At 35.5% G+C, this 20,088-nt stretch overlaps 1 protein-coding gene across 1 annotated transcript in view; it reads right to left on the bottom strand.

The window, feature by feature from the left end:
- RYR2 (ryanodine receptor 2) overlaps positions 1 to 20,088 on the bottom strand; it is a gene marked incomplete at both ends in the record, with an annotated part of 388,405 nt that overhangs the window by 8,686 nt on the left and 359,631 nt on the right. The window contains 11 exons of the mRNA XM_084261061.1: positions 591 to 737; positions 2,076 to 2,136; positions 4,046 to 4,179; positions 6,648 to 6,690; positions 7,316 to 7,446; positions 9,756 to 9,974; positions 10,807 to 10,893; positions 12,415 to 12,562; positions 14,352 to 14,416; positions 14,823 to 16,126; positions 17,247 to 17,328. Of these exons, the coding sequence (XP_084117187.1) occupies positions 591 to 737; positions 2,076 to 2,136; positions 4,046 to 4,179; positions 6,648 to 6,690; positions 7,316 to 7,446; positions 9,756 to 9,974; positions 10,807 to 10,893; positions 12,415 to 12,562; positions 14,352 to 14,416; positions 14,823 to 16,126; positions 17,247 to 17,328 (2,421 nt within the window). The remainder of the gene's footprint in view (positions 1 to 590; positions 738 to 2,075; positions 2,137 to 4,045; positions 4,180 to 6,647; positions 6,691 to 7,315; positions 7,447 to 9,755; positions 9,975 to 10,806; positions 10,894 to 12,414; positions 12,563 to 14,351; positions 14,417 to 14,822; positions 16,127 to 17,246; positions 17,329 to 20,088) is intronic.

The following is a 20,088-nucleotide window of genomic DNA, read 5'->3' as shown; positions in this document are numbered from 1 at the left end:
TTTAAGGCACAATTTTTGTTCCAGAAATGATACTTACATTTACCACATAAATTAAAACAAGTAAGTAGGAAGACACCTTGAATGTTAAGAGCTTTTTATATCATGTGCTTCACTAGCTAATTTGAATTATAAAGTGTATTCATTTAAATGTGCGTTACTTCTTAAAACACATTGACAAGGACAGCATATCTGAAAGCAGAATAAAATTAAATCTATCACCCTTTGCATATACAAAAATCATTGCTTGTGATTTTGTTTCTCTAGTATCAAACTTGCTTAAAATGAAACAAAAAAAGAAAATAAGAAAATCACAACCCCCCTGAAAAATAACTTGCTACTGATCAATTTCAAAATGGCACTTGCCACCAGACTTAAGGACCAACATGGTATAAATTCAGAACTGAAGTTCCATCTTACTAAACCAGCATGTAAATATACACTACAGATAAGACCTTATAAATCTCATTGTCTAGTTTCCCCAGTGACACAAGTTCTAAACTTCATGAAGAAAGAACAATTCTGTTGTCAATCTGCAGAACAGTTGAATTAAGTTATGATCATTTCTGCTGGAAAGAGATTGCAATTAATACCTGTTTGCCATTGTGGGTCACTGATGACAGGATAGTTCTTAATGTCTTGAATCCCATCGCAATGTCAAGGAGATGAGCAGCAAAGAAGAAATTGTTGTAATGGCCAAGGACTGACATGGTCATGTACCACGCTAGATAAAGGAAAGACTAACAGAAAAAACAAGAACATCAGAAACAAAACTCATTGTTATTATCATACTCATGGTTAATACCTTTACCTTAAATCAAAATACACAGGAAAAGTAGAAATTGCTTGAATGTGTGTGTGGGTTTTTTAAATAGAAATCAGTGATTTCTTTTTGTACATAGAATTTGCTAGAGATCTTTGAGACATTTTTATTTGTGCAAAAATATTAACTCAGCTAATACGGAGTTCACAAGTCATGGTCAAAATTGTCATACTCTAAATTTTAAATAGTAAAAGCTAATTTTGAAATCACTAAAACCTTATTTGTTCATGTCTGTAATGTGTTTTGTGGGCTATTGTTGTTTATTAATTTCTTAATAATTATATTAAAATATTAAAGCCCTAAGGTGGTTAATGTCAAAGTAAAGAACTTTGCAGATAATAGGATTTTTATAAAACTACGATTTAAACATATAAATACTATTTCAGTAGTTTAGTAACTATTACTACAAATGTTAATTTCATCTTTTCCTTTACAACTTAATTTTTCTTGGACTTACAGACAAGTAGATATTTATGAAAAGAAATTACAGTCCCCTCCGTTAGGAAAAAAACTAATCCTGAACAAATTCTTACTCCTTATAGATCATACTGTCTGTAGACCTGGAGATTTATCAATCCTAACATCAGATTACACTTTCATTCTCTGGCAGTTCTTGTTCCAAAATCATTTGTTCCCCAATAATTTTTTCCCCCAGTAAAATAAGGTGAGTTTGGTAAGTGATAATCATAAGACTTAATAATCATATGATGTGTGACTTCAGAAGCGGCAAAGTATTTTAACTTTTTTATCATTCATTTTTTCTTTTTGTCTTTAAAGATTCATTTTTTTCAAGTTATTAAAATCAGCAGCTTCATTCTGTGTCACATCACACTACACGTTTCAGTGATACAAATCTTAGCATAGCAATGCCACATACATTAACTGTACTGCCCTGATGTGTGCTCCAGGAATATTCAAGTGTTCATTAAGTTTCTGAACGATATGAAAAAATACAATTAGAATTTACATAGTCATTTTTCTAATTCTACAGTTCAGTGCTGTTTATCTGTTTATTGCTCCTGAATAAAGCACACCGGAATGAGGGTGGGAATTGACTGAGGTTCTATAGACGTATACCCACTTAACTGGGAAAATATTTTGGCAATGCATTTTAAGCTTTCAAGATTTTCTTCATCTACACAATAAATTATTGATAATCAAGAATATTTCATACCTCCCATGGAGGCAGTTTGGTTTGACCAGTGTATATTGGATTTTAGAAGGTGAATATATGCAAATAAAGAGAGAAACTTACGTTATCAGTGAAAACAACTCCTAATTTCCACATCTGATATTTAACATCGATGGAATTTAACCTGTAAAAATAAATAAATATATTTTACATCAAAACACAATAAGAGAAGACACAACAGAATCTGTAAAATTATTTGCCAGGTTATTTGCAACACAAAAAGGGAAAGACTAGGAGTTCGGGGTCAAGGAGACAGAAGAAAAACCTGGTTCATTTGCATTGGGAATGGAAATGATACATGCTACATTTTCCTTCTGTGTTGAGAGAAACATAGGTAGCTGGTCTGGCTTCAGTCTGAGCCATTTCCTGCTGGCACAGGCAGAAGCAGAGGCACTAGAGTTGGGATACCATTCTCCATTTTATTTCGTCCTGAAGTGGTGCAGTAAGGGTTCCACTCCAGTGCTTTTCCCACCACTCTCTTCACTGCACTGTAAATATTTCAAGTGCTGAATATGGAACATGCCTACATTTTAGTAGATTCATTAGTGTTCATTTCTTGACACTGGTAAAATGTGGATACATATATCTTCCTGAAGCATATGAATTTTCTGTGAACAGTTCTGTAAATTTCTGTCCTAGTTGTTTATTTCCCCAGAGCGTATTCATCTATTCATCTGTTATAAGTATGGAATGATTTTTCCAGGAAGAATATGAAAGACAAATGATTTTTTTTTTTTAAAGTATATAATATGGAGTAGATGTTAGAGATGTAACAAAAAACTGGTGTACTTCAGGCCTGATTCTGAAATTAAATATTTCACCAGCCTTCTCCAACTGCTTCATTCTGGTCTGTTTTTCCAACAGTATTCACAGAAATATTATTTCTAAGTTCTTCCCAAATATGAGTCATGAGAACAGAGGGAAGAAAAAGTAATTTCATTTTTTTAATGCCAATAATAAAAGCAATAAACATTTAAAAAAAATTCTCAACTCAATCATGATTCCTACTATAATCCAGAAACAAAATAGTAGGTCAGAAAGTATTCTGGAAATTACTCCTGCCACAATATTGATCTTTATTTAGCATTGCAATGCCATAAAGTCCTTAGGCCTTGACACTGCACCTGATTGATTGTTTGGATGGATTCCAGGTTTATTTATCCATCTCTACAAAAGACAGATTATAAGGATCTATCTTTACAAAATCAACCCTTGCTTCAATGCAATTCTGATTTACTAAGTGGTTCCACTGTCTATCTCATATAATCCTTGCAAACCCATTGATAAAATGTTGCTTTCAAAGAAAGCTATAAATAAATCCTTATATCAAAGTATCTGTTGCATTTAAAGTCCTTCTGTAAATATACTTCACCTATTTGAATATCTGTTTTTATAAGGCAAAAATAGGAAAAAAAAATTTTGCAGTGCTTTACAAAAACTGAAGCTGTCACTTCCCTAAGAAGGAAAATTAATAGAATTACTCTGAATGCCTAAGGGCTTTTTTTTCAGGTCAGTTGCTCAGATGATAGGTAAACACAGTTTATGGAAAACAACTTCTAAAAAGATGCAGACTAATAATCCACCTTCCTAGATTGTACTGGTCATTATCATTTAAATTTATTCCATCATTTATTTATAATTACAACACATAATGCCAATTTTGCTCGTTCTTTCCAGCTGTGATGACCTGAGAGAACTGTGAAAAGGAGTTTCCAGCCCAGTTGTAATGACACTATCAAAACAGTGTGAATGCAATGCATTCAAACACCTGTTCACTAAAAGTTATATGTTCATACATAAAACCCTGTGTAATCCTGCATATATGTTGCCTTTAACAAAATAAAATCACTATATCATTCGACTTAATTATTTATCTCATCTGGCTATACATAAAAGAGCAACAAGAATATTCAAAGCTGCATGACAAAAATGGAATGCTTAATTTTAGCTTCAAAAAAATCCTGACACTAAAATACCCACACCAAAAAAACAACCACACAAACAACACAAACAAATCAGAAGCACTTGCTTACACAGCAGATAAGGAGCTATCTTTCTTTGGTTTCTTCTTTTCTCGAGCATCACTAAAATCGAGAGCAGCTTTGTCCATTCCTAGTAACTCACTGATCCTGTCACGGCCATAGAACTCACCATACTTGTCCATGACCTAAAGTCAGAATGAATATGTAATCAGCTGGGTAGACAAGCTGGTTTTTGGTCTGGTTTATTAAGACAAGAGGTTTAACATGCACAACATTTTCATCTGTTTGTTGCCATTATCATATCAGTCAGTAACGTTCTTTTTTCCTGCTCAATTGCAATCAATGAGTGGGTGCAAAAGATAAGATGTTCATACTCATTTAATGAAAACAGAAAGAGGGAAACAATGCAGCAGAAGGAGAATAACTAAATCAGTATCAGCACTGACAGACTGCTAGGTGACAAAGGAAAGTAGTGTTTTAAATATCCTAGGTACATGAAAAGCTCTGGTTAAAGTAAGACTTCTCAAAGACGGTACTTGACCCTTACTAGTTACTACTCGTAAGAAATAATTTTTTTTAAAGTTCTGTTTAAAAAGGTTTTGTAAATAACCAGACTGAGAGTTTGAGATTTTTTTTTAAGGGGAATTATTTAATTTTGAAATAGCTAGCTCCGTTGCATAATTTTAAAATTATTCTTTTGTTAATTGATAATGCAATGAAATCATGATACATGAAAAATACACAAAAAGTTACAGCTAAAAACTAGTTACAATTAATTCAAACTATTCCCTATCTCTTTCTTACAAAATTCAACATGTTTCTTAAGAAACTTTTCAGGAAACAAGCATTTACTTGCTCTCATTTTTCCTGAACACAGTTCCTTCCTAAGTATTATCTGTCTCTCTTCATTTGCAAAAGAAGACTCAATACAGTATTTTGCTTAAGTAGACCATAACTGAACGACTCCCAGGTGCAGAGGTATTTCACCAGCTGACTATAACCAATGCTTTACATCTTTCTTGATGTATTTGCAGATTTTTAAAGACAAGCCTTCTTTGTCACATAACTGAAAACAGTGTCTCATAACTGTAATTTTAAGTATATTTCTATGTAAATATAAATAAAAGAAAACATTCTTTGCAAATATATTATATTTGAAAGCATTTAAATCTATGTAGAGGAGTTTCTCAGCCAAAGATAAACTATCAAACCCTCCGTGCAACCTAAAACAATTCTCTTTTCTTCTTAATAGAAACCCTCCTTGATCAATTACACTGACAGAAGTAATGTAGAATTGTATTTTCTTCCTTCAATGGTCTGTGCAAGCGACTCCCTCCTCTTTGCTTAGATACAAATATGGAAAATTATACTTTCAACAGCAAAAAGAATATCCAATTCAAACCATTTTAGATAGGTTCATCTAAACCTGTTATGAAGCAGAAGAGCATTAGTATTTAAAACCACTTATTTCCAAAAGTGGGATTCAAGACTGGCATTAAATGGTATGAAGGCAGCCTATGTCTGACCCAACAACATAAACACACGCTTTCAATTGTGACAAAACTCCCTGGGATGACTATTATTCGGCTATGGTACCTACATAACTTGCTTTCTAAAAGCAAGGCGAGGAAACATTTTATGTAACATCCATAAGAAATTAACTTTGTCTCTGCTTACAGAGAACTATTTCTGAGAGAGACTAAGAGAGATTGTCGGGTTTTGTGATAAAAGCTCAGCCACAAAGGACTACAGAGAGACAATGGCTGGGGGAAGAGTTCAAAAAGTACCTTGCCCAGTTGGCTCCCAAGTCCACCACAGGACCATTAACGGCCCATCTCCTCCAGCCTGCAGGAGCACAGGGGCACAATGGTGGATAGGAAGCTAAACTACAGACTCCCAGTGAATGGACACCCTGCCTGTTCCCTCACAGGGCTGTCCCAGGACAGCCTCAGTTCCAGTGTCCAGGTATGAAACCTGTCAAAATGAGCCACTGGGAGTAGCTCTCCAGACCACAAGCATTACTGCCAAGAGATGCAGGATACATTATGGGATGGCAAAGAAAGAACATTTGGAGATTGTATGGAATTTATTATTAGATATAGGGAGAAAGCAAAGGTGGGACAAGGGATGGATTTACATGATATGGAGAGGAACAAACATGGGGAAATAAAGTGGTAAGGCATGGGCTAGATCCGTGCAGTTTGCTGATCAGTACAGTTGTCTGTCTGTGCACTGTGCCTGAACATCTCAGTCTGTCTTATCTTATTAAAGTCCTTTTTAACCCTCTCCCGGGTCAGAGACATTATTCTGTTCTCATGGTGGTAAATATATAAAAACACACAGACTTAGCAGTTTACATATATTGCAATATGCATTCAAACGTGCACAGAAATTCTCCACAGAATTTCATGAATGTATTTGAATTCCTGTTTTAAACAAATAAAAAAGGTTTGAAAGAATAACTGTCCAAACCACATAAAAGTAGCTTTATGTATAAGGTGAGTGGAGAATACTGTGTATTTTAAAATGGTAAATAAGGAAATCTACATTGAATCAAAGTTATGTTTCAAAGAAGTTTAGTTCACATTTTGAAAATAAACATGTATTAAAATTGTATTTTAACTTCATATGTATTTTTTAAAATAAGCCTTACCTTTCTTTTCACAAACTTGTCCCAATAGTTATTTGGAAAAGACCTGGAAAACACAGATAGATGAGATACCATTTTAGACACCAACGAGAAGATGCAGTAGTTAGAAAGACAGTATAAAAACTGCATACTGATTTTGTTTCTACGAGGCAGTTTGTTGTTGCTACCACCAGCTAGTCATTTGAGAAGTCACTGGTATGGAAGTTGCCAAATGGTGTTCAGCCAACCATGTTAGCGTGGCTGGGAAAGCGTGACAGGGATGATGCCTGCAGACAGGGTTATAAAGAAATTGGATCACACAGTTCCACAAAGAGAGTCAGGATTGTAAATATGTTCCTAGAGGAGAGCCTATAAGAGACACTAAAAGGGTGCAAAGCACAGTTCCTCTCAAACTGACAGCAATACACGATCATCACTGTGCTTGTCAAAATAAATTGTTGGGTTTTTTTTTCCTTTTATGGAATGGAAATAATTTTAAAGCAAAATCCTGGGAATTAATTAGATTAGAAACTAATAGTAAACATTAGGATAAAAGGTGCCTGAAATATTTTTTCTAGAAATATATCCCTCACAATTGGTGATTTCAGACAAGCTGTATGATCAACTGTATGAGTGGTGATTGAAGAACAACTCCTTGCAAAGCTATAAAAATAGAGTAGGTAAAAACTCACTGCGTGTTGATCACAAGTCTATCCCACTGCCCTTTAATATCATCTTCAGATGGCTGTTCAGTTATATACAGCCCATCAAATTCCAATTTCCTTGCCACTTCTTTTTCTCTCTTAAAAATAACTAGTGGAACCTGCAATTGAAAAAAAAAGATCAGGAATTATTTATGATTAATTGATATGGCTTCAAGTTTTTAAGAAAAGCTGGTAGTTACAAAATATTGAATTTGAAAATAAAACAAAGCAAAAATAGCATTTAGAAAATTAAAACATTTGACAATTGCCCAGAAAACTGCCAATGTATAGATGTACGAGGATCGGATCATTCAGAATCATATAACTACAAGGTACTACACAGTTGTAGAAAAGATGGCAAAAACCCTGAAAAAAAAAAAAGCCATCAAATAAAAATAGTTCTTTAGTGCTATGGAGTTATTAGAGCAAGTCAAGTGAGAGAGAGAGCTAAAATAAAAATTATATTTAAATACTTGGAAATTCTAGTGCCAAAATATTCATTTGGAATCACACTTCTGGACTGCGTTTTGATAGCTAGAGATGTTAGAGGTTCCCTTTCATTCGTTAAAGGATTCTTGAGGTTTCACAGTTGGAAGCAAAGTGGTTTCACAGCAGAGAGAAAAGACTGGAAACAGTAAAATAAAACCCTTAAATCACATTCACATTCCATACACTTGAATCATGTTCTCTAGCTCTTTGCCAGCAGCTGAGACACCTGAGCAATAAGGATCAGGCTTTATCTACAAAAACAAGTCTGTCATCAGATGAATGACATTCAAAAATGCATCTGAGAAGGCAGATATAAACAGTAGTCCCAGTGGAGTGAATTTTTCTTAGAAATCTGTTACCAACAAAAAATAAACCCTACTGTTCCCTGGAATTATTTCACAGGTCCCCAAAACCCACCAATCCTTTATTACCCACCTTGCCTGTATTACTAGTCAAGACTGGACATGAGCATACTGAAATAGTAATGACAAAAATTAGACTTCTCAAGCAACATGGTGATCGCATTTGGTACAATAGCAGTAGCTCCACTCTTATTTTCAGACTAATTGAGAAAAATTTACTGGATTTCATGCAGAGCAATCACCAGAAGGAAACACAACATACAGAGACCTGCAGTTAAGAAGATTTTTAATTATGAAAACAGAACACCTCCAAAGACAGAGATTGAAACCATGTTTATTTACTCTTCAGGGTTTCAGAATCAGAAAGTAGGCAATTCATTATGGCAAATAATGTCAATAATGTCTTTCCCTTTTAATCCGAGAACAAATGTAGTTTGAAAAAACAATGTGGTAAAGTAGCCTAAAAAGTCATGAGGGGTGGGAGGAGAGGACATCTCAAAAGTCGTAAATCTAAGCTTTCAATGTTGCATGCCAGTGAAATAGGAAAACAGAGTCAGAGAATCATAGAATGCATTAGATTGGAAGGGACCTTTAAAGGTCACCTAGTCAATCCCCCCTGCAGTAAGCAGGGACATCTTTACTAGATCAGGTTACTCAGAGCCCCATCGAGCTTGACATTTACAAGTTTTAGTATTATTTGACCTGCAGAGACGCTTAAGGTAGAGATGAAATTCCATCATCTGTTGCAGTCATATGATGACTATTTGCCTTAATTACAAATGTAGATTGCATCTTTTTAGCACAGAAAAAGTATTATCCATTAAAAGATAAAAGAAAAATATCAAGGGCTACATAAAAAAATCAAGAAGTTATAATTTTAAAGAGAAATGAGAAGCCATACCAGTTCATAGCAAAGCTCCATTTAATTTAATACTGTCTTGCACTTTGAACTGCAGTTTTTGGCATGGGAAGAGTATAAAAACGTGAGGAGTACATCCCATCTATACTTCTTCAAGAGATTTATAGGATTGGTCTTTCTAAACCAGAAGCAGCATTTTGCCAATAAAGGTGGCATCTTTATTTCTTACATCCCTAACAGAGAACTTCTGCAAGATGTTCCCTTAAAATATGCTTAAATTCCTGCCAAAACACCACCACCAGAGTGCACATGAGAAGTATGCACTGCCTCTAGCCACAACATGCAGTACTCCCAATTGCTGCATAGTTTCCAAATGACCCACCTGACAGACTAGTAACACAAACACCAAACACCATCATCTAACTTCCTCTGGTCACATGCATGCACAAGTTGCCTTTGACAGTCACAAGCAGCTTCTGAGACAGGTTACTGCTCTGTCTGGCTGATGTGGTAAAGGTGCAAATGGTGATTTTATGATCCACTGTCAGCCCAGCAAATTAGGCTTTGGCCTGTAACTTAGATGACACTCAGTAGCATTTCTTTACATGGTCCCTCAACTTGCTTAAGCAGAATTGCTATGACTTTGTTCCAATTTATACCATTCAATGGATAAAAAAGTTGGGAGCAAGAAGAAAAAACAAAGTTCAGATTTTCTTACTTTCAAACAGTAATACCCTATGATGCAGAAGAATGAGATGACTGTGTGTAGGATGGCCAAAATCCGCAGCGTGGGCTCCATGTAGCCACTGCTTTCTTCCAGGACATAATGCACTGCAATGACCCTTTGGCTGTCGCTTTCCAGGCTGTTCAACTTGGTACTTTCACCAGCAGATACCACAGGAATTTCCTTTTCTTCTGTCACAGCAGAGGTGGAGACCTGTTTAAATCACTTAATCTTAATATTGCAGCTGTATTCCTTTGACAGGAGCTTTACACTACTACAAGCTAAGTAGTATAACTGAAAACAATGCAATTGTGAGGAATTAATTTTTTGCATAAAAATGTCCACAAAGACTACCTCACAGAGATCCTTTCATCTTGTTACATTAACCTGTGATAGCGTGCATTTTCTTTTTCTTTTTTTTCCTTTGTTCTCCACTGTCCATCCACAGTAGCAAATCTGGGCAATGCTGAATTTTATTACCTCAAATTCCAGAGAGGGCATAGCCCTCTCACAAGAAAGCCAGTCAGCTCCTGACATTCCCACGTCTAGTCTTTATCAACAGGGCTTTGCCAGAAACTGATTTGAGTCTGAGGACTCTAGAGTTGTAGCAACAATACTAAAAGTCTTGACAAAGAAGATCAGTGATATTCTAGGCAGATTAAGATGATGTGACTTCTCTTTGCTGTACACCCCCTCTCAGGGGAGCACTAGGAAACATCTCAGCTGACATGTATTAGTTTAAGTTGCCAGTGAAGGCTGGACTTGGCTGAGTCACTGTACTGTGAAATGGAGCATCTGAGGCACAGGCACACCTTTCAGTCTGCTGCCTCTGTCGCAGCACAGAGCTTTGTAAATAGCTATTTGTGTACTCGAAGTCTATTATTGCTTCACACACTTTAGCTCTCACTGGTTTCGATATCTGCACCGGCAGTATGAAGCAGGTATTTAATCTGTTAGACTAAGCAGTTTTACCACAGTATGTTGTATACAAAACCTGAACATTTGTCAGCGTACAACTTGAAAAGCAATATTTTGTGAAGTTTACCTTATAGAAAAGCAGAATGAAGTTGATGGCAAAAGCAACAAACAATGCCAACATCCTCATGTTGTAAAAGTTTCGTGCAAAGTAATTCTGAAAATACAAACAGACGTTAAATATACTTTGCCTAATAATGATACCGCATTCCTTATTAGGTCGTTGCAGGCATGGTGGGTTTTTTTCTGGGTTTTTTGTTTGTTTCTTTGCTTCCTCTATGGAGATTTTTAGTAAGAAGGGGAAAAAATAATTGAGTGATGTACAAATTCTCTCCGACTCCATATATGCAATAATGGACAAAGAACCATTTGTTTAACACCATGCAGAAAGGGATGAAGGATTTGTAGTTGCCTCTTACATCTTTTCCATTTTCCTCTCAACACACTTAAAGACAATATAGAAACATCACAATGCAATCCTAACGCAATACTAACACAAATCTCTATCTTCCCTGCACCTCAATACTCTGGGCAAATCATTACTTTTACCAAGAATCCAAAATGTCTGCATATATGTGTATTTTAAATCTTCTTCTGTTCTCAAATCCACTGTGCTTTTACCAGAGCAGTAAAAAGATCACCTGTGACCTAGGTACCATGAGTAGAGAAGGCTTCTCTCACGTTATGAAGCTATCAAAAGGCTTGCAGAAATGTACTTTTTCCCTTCCTGACAATTCACAAACCTTTCTAGCACACATTTTAATGCTTTAACTCTCACATGGTAATTCCTCCATTTTGCAGCCCTAACCATAGATGACTAAGTGAATTATTCAATGAGACTCTTAGAAGAAAAATTAAATTTTCGTGACTGCTACATGATTAGCCTAAAAAATTAATCCAAGTTCAATAGCAGAACTTAAACACCTAATTCCTTATTAAAATGGTGAATGCAATTTTGCTGTTACTCATCTTAGAAGGAGGCCATCCCTACACAATTGCATCTACTAGATATATAGCAAAAGTGTATTTGTTCTTGCTTTGCATTTCACACTAGCCTCACAAAATATGTATGCAATCTCCTAACAAATAAAAGTATGGATTTTATATGGTTCTAAAGCAAACAGGGATATCATATTTTACTGAGACACTCTCAGATCCAGTTATACTATTTTAGTTAGTCTTAATTTCTACAGGTCTTGACAAGTTTCTCAAATAACTTACTATTTCACACAAAAAAATCTGCGATATCTTTTCTTAAGAGTTTTAGGCTACGTATTGTATCTTAAATTATTTTATAGGAGAGTTTATCATTTCCCAAAGTTATCTCTCATGGAAATACAAATCCTTCAGGCTGACAAGCTGCTGTGAAAATTCAGGACGCTTTATTTACATAAAAATGCATGGCTGTTTTCCAATGACAGACTGGCATCTCTGAATGTTTGGGTTTTGGATAATAATTGTTTTTCTAACAATTACTATTTTGTCCACTAAATTATGTATGTGTTTCTTTTCCCTAATACTATAGTTAAACCTTTGCCTTTACATCTTTTTTATGGATGATGATGATGGATAGAAAAGTTACGATAATCAAATATAAATTTGTCTTTAGATTGGCAGAATAATATAGTAGTGCTAATCCCTCCCAACAGCTAAACACACAGTTTAGAGAACAGCTTACAAGAAGCTTCTGCTGATATGCAATGATTTTCTTCCAGAAAGCTGATTCCTGAACTTCTGGTTCTCCATATCTGTGAGCATGAAGTTGTCTTAATTTCTGTTTCCCTTTATCTTCCTTAGCTTTTTCCTCTTTTTCTCCATCTTCTCCTCTTAGGACACAAAAGAAGCCAAAAGAATACACAAAATTAATAAAATTGCTAAGCCAAAAATTAAAATTACACCCTGAAAGAAACCATTGCATCTTTTCATGAGGTTCAAGTAGTCATGACTCACACAGTTCACACACAGATAGCAGAGACATATCCCTCTTCAGCCCAAAGCGCTGACAAGAGTGACACTCTGGTTAAGTCTACAGATAATTAAACTTACTGGTTTGGCACCTTGACTGAGGATGCTAACTGGTGAAGGCAGGTGTCCTGATTTCTGCCAACCTTACCACCCAAGGGTCTGCTTCATAACTGTGCAGCTAACACTTGCACCGGTGAAAGTCTGTAAGCCAGCAGCTTGCCTGTATGTGTGCTTATATATCTAAGGGCTCTCCTACAACCTCATGCACTTGAACTATCTGGTTCCCACAAAGGTTGCAGAAAACTTTGGTTCTTCTTGCATTTACAAGAGAAACTTCAAGTTTTTAATTCTGCATTTCTGCTCAACTGAAGAATTCATAAGTTCCCACTCCAAGAGGAGACAGGAATAAGAAAGCTTGACAGCATTTGAAAAGTGATTATCATCATGCTGCCCAATTACAGAAAGTCATAGTGGGCTTCCTTCTCCCAACACATGACCTAAAGAACTGGGAATTATCTTAGAAGTTAATTTGACCTGACAACATGATAGATGAAAGGATCACAGAAGTCCAGTTCAAGATAAAACAGAGTGAGCAGCAACTTACAAGTTACATTATTAATTTCTCTGTACATATCTACAAACAGAATAACTGATATCCTAAACTGCTAATGCCCTCAACAAATTTTCACTTGAAAGTTGACATGGAAGTTTGTCTTATGTTAGGTGTGTCTTCAGGGCCAGGCACGGCACTCCTCTCAGAGAATACAGATATTACAGCAACTCACACTGTCAAGCAGAGGAATCAATGGTGAAGTGACCTTCAAAAGTCAGTAAGACTCTCCTTCACAATGTTATACTGGCTAAGTTATAAATTTGCTTTGAAAGATTAGGAAGAAGAGGTTTCTTTTTTACTGGCAAGTGTTTGTCATCCTAGGAGAGCCGTAAAGACGGAGGTTAAGACTAAGGGACCCACTTAGATTTTTGACAGTGATATGTCAGCTATAAGAACTGTACACTCATCAGAATTATACCTGTATCAGGAACCATAAAATACAGGGATAGAGTGCCATACTCTACCAGTTAAAACTAAGCCACATGTTTTGCTTTCCACTACTTTTATTCTGAGCTAATGTCATTAACATTATATTTTAACATATTCTAAAAAGATTAGAATGGTCATTTATCAAATGCCTACACTTGTTCTTCATAAAAACGTTAGAGTATTCAGTAATTCATTAACATTACATTGAAATATCAAGGTTTTGCAAAATTGAAATCACTCAAAACAGATTCAGTCTCTATCACTGATGGATAAGTCGTCTCTGGAATCCAGGTGCTTTTACAGTTCTTCAAAGAGATTTTCTTCTAGCTTTCAGACTTCCCAAGAACTTAATCAATCAAACATGCATAAAAACTAAATCAATAATAAAGGATGTTGCTGGAAGACGAAAATTCATTAAATCTGTGTGATGCTATTTACATGAATTTTCATAGTAAATATACATAGATGTAGAGAGCAGTTAAAAAAATCCTAACTGGGGAACACGAATGGACACAAAATTAAAGGCAAAGTAGTAAGAACAAATCAAGCTGTTTTTTTCAGTGAAACAAACCCCATTTCATAGGATCAGAGGTTAAAGCAATACATACTCTGCTTTTTCAGGTTCAGATTTTGTTTCCTCCTTCTCTTCCTTTTCATCTTCTTTCACCTGCTCCTACAGAAAGTCAGATTAAAAGGTAGCTAAATACTATTATACAGTATACAGTTAAAAGGATACACAGAGTGCAGAATGTTAGATGCTTTATTCCACCACCCCCCCTCCAAAAAAACCCCACCAAAACCCAACCAAAACCCCCCGGGAAGATAATCCTTCAATTTACATTAATGAAGAGACATTTTAATACTGAAGTAAAAGCAAAATCAAAACACCATGTACTTCAAGAAGTCTATGGGAATTCAAGTTTATGATGTCAGAGACATCAGTAACAGCAGTAACTATAAGTGATTCCTTAAAATCCATGACACAAAACCCAGAAAAACATAGATGCAAGTTTCGTTTCAAGACTGTGCTTAACATAAGAAAGAAGGAAACATACAGCAGAAATGAAAAATAGAATTACCTGGATTTTTTCCTGTGCCTCAGGCATTGGAGCTAAGGAAGGAGTGCTCAGTAAATCACTCAAACCAGCATTTGGATTGTGAGGGATCAGTTTATACTGGCCACCTTCTCTTTTCAGATCCAAACCAAATATATCTGAAAGCAGATCACTCTCATCGGATAAAGTTCTCAGATCAGTCAAGTCTTCAGTAGGCAAAGCAGCTTCTGTTGGCTTCCTTTCTCCCTCTTCTCCTTCCCCACGTACCTCATCCTGAGTGGGATCTGGCATATTAGCTAATAGTTCAGCCACCTTGATTTTCTTTGCTCCTTCTACTAGGCTTCCTCCAAGCAGCAAACTGCATATGATGCGAAAGAAGCCCCGGACGACACTACAAGCAAAATGTAGTAAGCCCATCAAAATGCTCCAATAGGAAGAAAACAAAGCCATGACCATGTCCTTCATGGTCATTTTCTTCACTCTTTTCATCTGTTTCTTTAGGCTCTTCATGCTAAGCATTTTCATAAGCATCATTAAATTATGCTTCAGGGCAACTAATGCTGACTTCATGGTCACAAGAGAGAAGAAACCCATTCTAGGATCCTGTTCCTCTGGCTTATCTTTCTCATTCTCCTCTTTATTTGCTGACCGTTCATTCAGATCTGACTCAGATATCTGGGCAGCCAGTTGCATTTCAAAAATGGTATCCTCACAGAAGTTAACAAAAAGCTCCATCTTCTCTTTCTCCCCGCCTTCATTTACAACATCAAATATAAATTGTCTCTTTGACTCTTTTACCTGAGGTTTCTCCCACTGAGTCCGGCTTGACTCACTTATTTCAAAATAAACCCGCTCAATGCGCTTCGCGCTGCCCATGATTTCAATGCGTCCAAGGAAAGGTTGAAAGTAATTCAGCACGCTCTCTGACAGTTCCAGAAAAGTTTGCAAGCGGGTATCGTGGGGCATGTGTTCTGACAGGTTGGTCAGGAGGACAGCCACATTGAAACCAATGTCTTTGGCCGGTTCATGGAATCGTTTCACAAACTCCTCATAGTCCAGAGTCTCATTCTCATCTGTTTCAGCACACGAAAGCAGAAACTCGGTTTCAGACTGCGTGTAGTGCTTATGGCTTTCCATTGCCTTGTGAAAATCCCTCTTGGAAATTATTCCTTTACCATCAGGGTCATATTCTTTGAATGCATCAGAGGAAGTCAAATCCTTCAATTTTAAGAACATATCAAAAAACTTCAGAATCATCTCCACATTGTTGGATGATTCCACAAGCATATCAACCATCTGCTTGCCAATGGTTCCGTTCACAACATTACCTAGATGTGATGACAGGTAGAGATACTGGTTGTAGCAAATGTTTCAGCAAAGAAAAACATGAAACAGTGACTAGTGAAATAATCAAATGGTAATAATAATCAACTATTGGCTAACACTCACATGAGATAACTAGCTGTAAAATCAGGTATCTTTTACTAGTAACACTACCCACTGTAAGTGATTCAGTAGTTCCCATTAAAGAAAACAAGACATAGCAAGACCTACAGAGAGATATGTTTTACAATTAATACAGTTCTAAACATGAGGCAGCATCCTATGAATTTTACTATAGTTCAATACAGACAGAACTAGTGTCACGTCAGCTAGGATGAATAGCTCAGTAGGTTACTCATGCAGCAGAGCCTACAATACTAAGAACTTATCTTGCTTCTCAATGATCTTCTATAAGCAAAGCAGTAGCAATGCATGCTACACTGCAGACTATGCTACACTTACTGCCCTCCCAGTTTCCTCAAGAAATTAAATGTGACAGGATACATGTAAGACACAAAAAGGCAAAACAGATCTTGGGATCATCTGTGTGTATGTCTTGTTAATATTATATTAGTGCTTCCAATACTGTACTATAAAGGAGCTAAACAGATAGTGGTATTTCTTTACAATTATTACATTCTCTGGGGAATCAAAATTCCAGGCATTAGCTATAAAGGACACTGAACCTAGTTATTTTAGTCACTACATGAATCAAAATCTGTTTCAAAACTAGGTAACTACCAAAATAAATTTAATATAGAAAAGTTGTTAATAAAATGACCGATAAATGGTTCCATTCCTAAAATTCAGGATTCTGACTTCAATAGCAAACAAAAATAGTTCAATAGTCAAAAGATAAGCCAAGCTCATGGAAACAAAGTAGAACTTTTGCCAGAGCTGGATTTTACATAATTCTGAAATTCAGAATGAATATAAACTCTATCATTTATATGATAGAAATCTCTAATTCACTTTAAGGCCTAATAACTCTTTTCCCTAATGAGACATGAAAATTAAAAATCTGAATGAAAATGAAACATTATATGTCACAAGAAGAAATTCACAAAGGTTAAATACTTTATTAGAACACTTGTGAAAGAGGATTTGAAATTTCAATTTTAGTACCTTCCAACATCGACAGCAACATGACAACCATATCCTTCTGAAGATCCATTAATTCCTTCAGTAATTCAATTTGACTGGAATCCTAAATAATGAACACAATATAATATATATATAATGACTTATTTGACATTTATATATCTGCATGTATATTTTACACTGTAAAAATGAGACTTAGAAATTAAGAAGCTAGTACTATCAAAGCTTATAACACAGGGAAAAAATATCTAATTGCTTGATTACTTACAGTGCATTTACAGGATCAAGCATTTACATGATCATCTGTTTTAAAGACTGTAATTTAATAAATACAAAAGTGGAAACTGATAGTGATGAAAAAAATAAAGCAATAACTTGTTATCTGAAACTCACAGATAATGCCTCTGTAATGTCTTATATGAGCTAAAATATTGTTGCTGGTGATGTAATCAACTTTACAGCTATGAAGGCTTGTAAAAACAACAGCAGCAGCAGCACATAGAGCTCAAGTGTAACATGATTTCAACTGAATGATTACATCATAGGCCACTAAACTTTCTTTTTGAAATAAAATTTCATAATATTTACTGATAAAGTTCCATTAGTAATATAAATACAATTTCAGAATACTTACTGATAAGGTTCCATTAGCATATCCTTAAACTGACATGGTACTGATTCTATTAGCTACTTTTTACCTTATTTGATTTGTCTATTTGGCTTGCCATTGATTTCAACTTGAGTCCATCTGGATAGATTTCTTGACTAACTTATTTTTTTTTTCACTGGTACATTGTTGCATCATGCCATTGGTAAGGCATACTTGAGAATTGCTGGACTTCAGTAATCAGTACAACAAACTCAAGGTACATTACGGCAATTTGGATCTTGGATTGAAAACAGCACAAGTGGAAATAATGAATATTTCTAAATGATTTTTATTATAAGTTTTCCTTATACATATTCTTGCATACAGACTCAAGGATCTTTGTTCATATGTTCATTTAGACTGAAATTTTTATTTTCATTTTCTGCCTACAAAGATTTATTAGGAAGTGTTACCCCTATCACCTTGATGTTTCTTAGTGCAAGACTAGAGAAGGAAAGTGCAAAACCTAACCAAACAAAACAGTGATTTAGTTTTGCTCCTATTTAAATGTCATTTCAGATATTCTCCAAAATTGCTCTGCAAACTCCTGATTTCAAACAAACAAAAAAATAACCCCAACCAAGCACTTTAGCTCAAACCTCTGTTACAGACAGAAGCCATAGGGCAACTCCTTGTAAATCAATTTATCCATGCTCTACACCTTTGAAAATTGGTATTTTAATAGAAATTAAAAAGCTTATTAGTATATTTTTAAATAAATGTAAATGAATCAAAGAGCCAACATCTCTTGTGGTCTTTCCCAAGGCTCTGCCAGCCCTCTAAAGAGCTCTCAAAAGTGAACAGCTTGCCCTCGACACGAGAAATACACCATCACTACTTATCATACATCTGGAATACACTCTGTCATCCCACAGAACAGCATGAGTAACTCCACACACTACAAGTGATCTTGCGCAGACATTCTTGGCTTTCTTTGAAGTGGCAGGATAAGTACTATTATTTTCTATCTGCAGTAATCAAAAGATGCTATGAAGCCACTCTGGGCATAGCTGAGACTATAAACATGTCATTATCATCAAAAATTAAATGTCACCGATAGCCACATTATATTTCTCAATCAACACAGGGCTATCATGTGTTTGACTTGTTGCCAGTAACTACTCATGTCCTGCTTTCCATATTGCTTAATGGTACAGGAAGAAAGCACAATTGCTGTGCTCTACCTAAACTTTGAGTATTTTTTTAAATATTTAAAATAAAAAAGGTGTTCCAAAACCAGGAAAGTATGTACAGGCACTTGTAAATACACTTCAGTAGAAATTCAGTGCATCAGGTTTCACTGTGATGCCATTTGCTGGAAGACCACTTCTATTTAGCCAGAAAGAATAAGACAAAGTCAACAAATCTAAGCAATCAGGCTACTTTCAGTCATAGTCACAAAGGTAGGGAGAAAAATAATTTGAGCAAAACTACTTTAATTTATACAACAATTCTTACGTGGATAAATTTGGAGCCAAATAATGAAACCTAAAAATCTCAGAACCTTCAAAGCTGTATTTCTTTACAACAGCTAAAACATTTTTTACAAGCTGCAACAACTAAAACATGTACAAGATCATGATAGTTTTCTCTCAGAATCTCAAATTATGTAAAAAATTAGAATCACTATATTAAATTAAGATGTGCCATTTTTCTAAAAAAGGGAAGTTGAAAAATGTACTTCTTAAGGATATGATCCTTGTCACCTGTTTGCAATCCCCTAAATAGCTGTCGATGCCAGTCCCCTACACTGTTTCTATAGTTTATGAAATGAGTACTTGCATCCAAAAGCAAGACTGCTTTCTTTTTCTACTAAGAGTAGAAAAGGCTTAGATGCAGAGATGTTGAACTAGGGTTCAGTAATGATGAACGAGTGTTCAGTGTTGGACATGTTAATGAAGATGGGTCCTGCATGAAAGGCTTGTGCAAAATTGCAGAAAACACTATGACAGAACTTTGTTAAGAAAGACAGGAGCTGGCTAGTTCTTTATGAATATTGGTGGTATGACTTATTTGCAGCTTGATTTAATTAGCTTTGTCATGTGGCCAGTAAACCAATGACAGGCCTGCTATTCACACCCACTAGAATTTTGTAATTTAATCCCTCAACTGCCATGTTCTATAACCTCTGTCTCTTATTTTTCCCTTCATATTTCCCCTATTAGCTGCTGTTATGAATGATTTGAACATTTTCACATATCTGCTCATCTTTTACAG

This window comes from Gallinula chloropus, assembly GCF_964237585.1.
Source record: "Gallinula chloropus genome assembly, chromosome: 3".
Lineage (NCBI taxonomy): Eukaryota > Metazoa > Chordata > Aves > Gruiformes > Rallidae > Gallinula > Gallinula chloropus.
The sequence above is the reverse complement of the archived record's forward strand: the minus strand, read 5'-3'. Positions and strand labels throughout refer to the sequence as shown.